We start from the raw sequence: 4295 nt of genomic DNA on the forward strand, positions 1-4295 counted from the left end.
TCCTGCCCCATCAGGTGGACCTGGCCCTTCAAGTGGGACTGGGCCGGCCCCATCAGGTGGACCTGCCTCATCAGGTGGGCCTGCACCATCAGGTGGTTGAGGCTAACAGGTTTGAACCACTGACCTTTCTGCTAGCTCTTCAACATTTTACCTACTACACCACCAGGCCTCCTGGGACCTCCCTGGCAGAGTGTAGCAGAATGAATGAATGAGGCAGCTGGAGGCAGAGGGGAAGCATTTAGCAGCTGTGAGGGGTGCCCTCACTCTCCCTACAGCAGTTTAAAGTGATGAGAAACCTTCTCCCTCAAGTCCCCAGTCCTGCATGCCTCAAGGGACCTGCCCTGCCCACCTCTGTGGTCACCCCCAGCCCAGGGCAGGCTCCTAGTGGGAGCCACTCCCGGCCCCATCACTCCTCTGTGTGACAGACAGCAGTGACCCTTAGTCACGGATCCTGCCTTGGTCCCTCTCCCCAAGGGGACCCACAATGAAACCTCTGTCCCAGTCATAGGCCCAGGCTTGTTCCTTGTGACTTCCTGCCGAGTTCAGTGAGAGGGCAGGGCTGGGGGGGGATGCAGTACCTTTGCCCTGCCCCTGCCCCCTTCCTCTGGGGCCTCACTGACTGATGTATCATGTGCAAAGTCAGGGTCCGGCTGGGGGGGGGTCAGATACCTGCTGGAAGGAGGAGGGCCTTGCCAGGTCCTGTCCCTCCCTGCCTGACCCCAGGTCTCCTCCTTTTACCAAAGAATCACATGCACTCCTGGTACCGGACGGTTGGGTTGGTGTTTGGGGGAAAGGCCTGGCAATCAGCTTCCTGATAGAGCAAAGTGGGGTTGCCATGAAGTGAAAGCAGCTGAGGGTGCTGGGGCAGTGATGGCCTGGACCTGGAAGGCATCCATGGTTGCAGTGAAGAAGGCTGCTCTGCAGGAAAACCCCAGAAATATCCTTTGGGGGCAGGAAGAACTGAAAGTTACTAAGTTGCTGATTCCCTGAAAGACCAGCATGTCCGAGGCAGGCTCAGCAGGGGAGTCTGGCCGGGAGGGTGGACCCGGTGAGCAGGCAGCAGGGTCTGCAGGAAGCCGTGCTGCTGACAAAGGTTAGGAAGGTCTACCATCAGCCCCACGGAATAAGATGAGCAGCATGCTCCCGGCAGATCCACGGCCTCAGGAAACCGCAGGAGGGTCAGCCATGAATTGGCTCTGATGCAACTGGAGGTGGACAGTGGGATCACGCGGCTGGCCAAACGCCCTGCGGTGAGTCTGTCTGAGCAGGTCACTGGATGGGACCTGGCCACCTCAGAAGGTCTTTTCCTCAAGCATGTCTGGCTCTCAGGTCCATAATGCTGGACATCACGTCCCTTTGAAGAAGCCCCCGTGGTGCAGTGCATAAAGCATTGGGCTGCCACCTGGAAAGGGGCGAGTCACCAGCTGCTCCGTGGAGAAAGGAGGGCCGTGTCCTCTGGCGGATTTACAGCCTCAGAACCTGGATGGAGGGGCTCTGAGAGTCAGCACCAATGGGCAGCCAGTGGACACCTGCTTTCAGATCTGCATTGGTCCGAGGACAGTAAGAAAGGCCTTCAGGGAAGAGACTGTGACGTTCTGGACTGGCAGACCTTACAGAACTGCCCCTCCTTTACCTACCACCGGGCCTAGCGTGGACGGTCACGGCAGCCCCGAGAGCTGAGGAAGGGGGGCCCTGAGAGGCGGGGGACCACGATTAATGTGTTCCTATTCCTGTCGGAAATTCCAGCCCAGAACGCTCCAAGCAGCTCTCCTCTGCACGCATACATGAAGATGGGTTGATGCCCTTAAGTTGTGATGTCGGAGGAGACTGAATATCTCAAGGCCTAGAAAGAACAGACACGCCTGGGCGGAGGCGCCCCCGGACGCTCCTGGGAGGCAAGGATGGCGGCATTTCAGCTCACATATTTGGAGAATGTTGTCAGAGGGGCCTTGGGGAAAGTGGACACAGACGGAAGTCTCAACAAAGGACTGCGATGGTGACTGTAACAGTGGCTGGGCTCCCGAGGGAGGTGGAGGACAGGGCTGGGCTCGGACCTGCTCACAAGGTCTCTGAGTCAAAGCTGACTCTGTGGCGTGCATCAGCAGCACGCGTTGGAGGGCAGGCTCCCGCTCAGGGTCCCGGAAGCACCTCCCATCCAGTCAGAATCCTGCCCCCAGGGCCACGCCACCCCTTGCAGGTAGCCTGCCCTGAGTGTCCTGTGACCTCCTGGTCTAGGAGGTGTTCTGCTCATAAACGGGGCCGTTGCCTCACTTCTGCTGAGAAGCATCTGCAGACAGACCAGCATGGTTCCAGGCAGCACACCAGGGACAAGGTCTCTGGAGCCCAGGTGACCCCAGCTCTTCAGCCTGGGCCCCTGGCTCACAGCTCAGGCTGAGGCAATTCTGAAAGCACAAGTATCCTATCTCAGGCACCCAGGCAAAGATGGGCCCCAGGGCCAGAGTTCACTGGTGCCAGAGCACAATGTCCCCAGGCCCATTCCTGGACCTCCACTCTCGGCCATCCAGGCAGCTCCCTTGGGTTCAGCAAGAATCCCACTGCCTCTCCCAAACCCGTTCTTCCAGAACCTTCAGTGGGAGGAGGGGGATAGCTTGTGAGTCATCCCTCCTCACCTGTCACCCCCACCCTAGAGCGAGTGACTCCTTAGCCTGCTCCCCAAGGTCCCTGAATCACCCTCCTTGGTCCTACCCTTCCTCTTCAGGGGCTCACTTGGGGTGGGGCCTAGGGGCCTTCTCCTGGGTCAGGGCACAGACCACTCATCATGCTAGCTGTTCTCAACTCGCCCCTGGGGTCTGAGGTGATACAGGACAATCAGCCTCCAGTGTCCCACTCCTCGTCCCTCCAGGTCCAGCAGGGCCTCAGTGGTGCCCCCACACGCTCTGGGCTTCCTGAATCATCCTCATTTTCACGCTAATGTGGAGAGGAACGGGTGGCCTCTCCCCATCTGTAGAGGACTGGGTGACTTCTCCATTTAGAGGAGGGAGGGGCCACATAGGAGCAGCTGCCCAATCATTACAGTGGGAGGAAAACAGGAGGGATTTGAGGCCGCTGGGAGCCCCTCGACCTGGCCCTACACTCCAGGCTCAGACCCATCCCCCGCATCACCCAAGTCACCCCGGGTGGGGCAGGAAACGGCTAGTTAGACTGCTGTGATAGCATGAGGGGAGGGGGCAGAGGAGAACCCAGGACTGTGTGGACCCAAGAGACCCATTAGGGGTTCGCTGGACGGGGGCTGGCTTGGCCCCAGGGGCTGAGGGCTAGGAAAGGGGCCTCAGTATTGCTCCTAGCCCCTGTCCTTCCTCATTAGCCTGGCCCCCCTCCCAAGCCTCTGAGTCTCCGACAACAACATTCCAACCAGCATTTTCTTGGCATCTACCCTACACCAGGCCCAGAGGGCGTCCAGAGTCCCTACCCTTCTGCTCCAGCATCCACACTCCCAAAGTCTCAGCCTTCCCCTGGTCCTCCCTCCTCGTTCCTCTCTCTGCTTCCACCATCCATTTTTCCAGAGCTCCACTGGGTGTCCTGGTGCCCTCTGTCCTGCAAAGTAGCAATGTCCTGTAAGAGCAATGCCTTAGGGTGGTGTCAGAGAGAGGGACAGAGACCATGACGCAGGGCTGGACCGGCAGAGATAAGATCCACAGAGGACAGACAGGGCAGCAGAGTGAGTCCCCAGCCAGGATGAGGGGACCAGGGGATACCCTGGCTGGGTGAAGGGATGCCCCCGGGCCCAGCAGAGATTGTATCAGGGTGGATGTGAGCCAGGCCCCTGCTGCTGGCGCTGACACATGCGCACACTCTCTCTCTCACACACATCGGGTCCCTGGAATGCGCTGCCCGCCCCATCCCGCCCCGCCCAGTGGCAGCTATAAGGGCCCTGAGAAGGGGGGGCTCCCACATCTCCCAGATGGCACCCGCAATGAAGACGGTGCTGCTGCTGTTTGTTGTGCTGGCTGTGGCCACCGGGCCAGGTGAGGGACTGGGCAAGGAGGACACCTGTGTGCTGGGCAGCCGGATCTCCAGCGGCACTGGACAAAGAGCAGTGACACGGGGGTGCTCTGAGCTTGGAGACGTGGTACCTCAGAACTTAAAAAAGCTGGGGTCTGCCTTCCTGGAGCCTTGAGCTTATCTTGGAATCTGCATCTCAGATGTCCCTGGGGGCCACAGACTCTCAGGCTGAGTAGACAGGGGTGTGGAGGTGTGGGGGGCTCATCTGAGATGCCACCAAAGCCCCATGCATGCAGCCCTGCCATCGCCCCGCACCCCCCTCCTCCCGCCCC

The 4295-nt window shown here is 59.7% G+C and overlaps 1 protein-coding gene across 1 annotated transcript in view; it reads left to right on the forward strand.

The window, feature by feature from the left end:
- The first annotated feature begins 3934 nt into the window (after positions 1 to 3934).
- LY6D (lymphocyte antigen 6 complex, locus D) overlaps positions 3935 to 4295 on the forward strand; it is a 1515-nt gene continuing 1154 nt past the window's right edge. The window contains exon 1 of the mRNA XM_006879254.1: positions 3935 to 3986. Within this exon, the coding sequence (XP_006879316.1) occupies positions 3935 to 3986 (52 nt within the window). The remainder of the gene's footprint in view (positions 3987 to 4295) is intronic.

Source organism: Elephantulus edwardii, unplaced genomic scaffold (genome assembly GCF_000299155.1).
Source record: "Elephantulus edwardii isolate Elephantulus edwardi_28Jun2011 unplaced genomic scaffold, EleEdw1.0 scaffold00003, whole genome shotgun sequence".
Classification (NCBI taxonomy): Eukaryota; Metazoa; Chordata; class Mammalia; order Macroscelidea; family Macroscelididae; genus Elephantulus; species Elephantulus edwardii.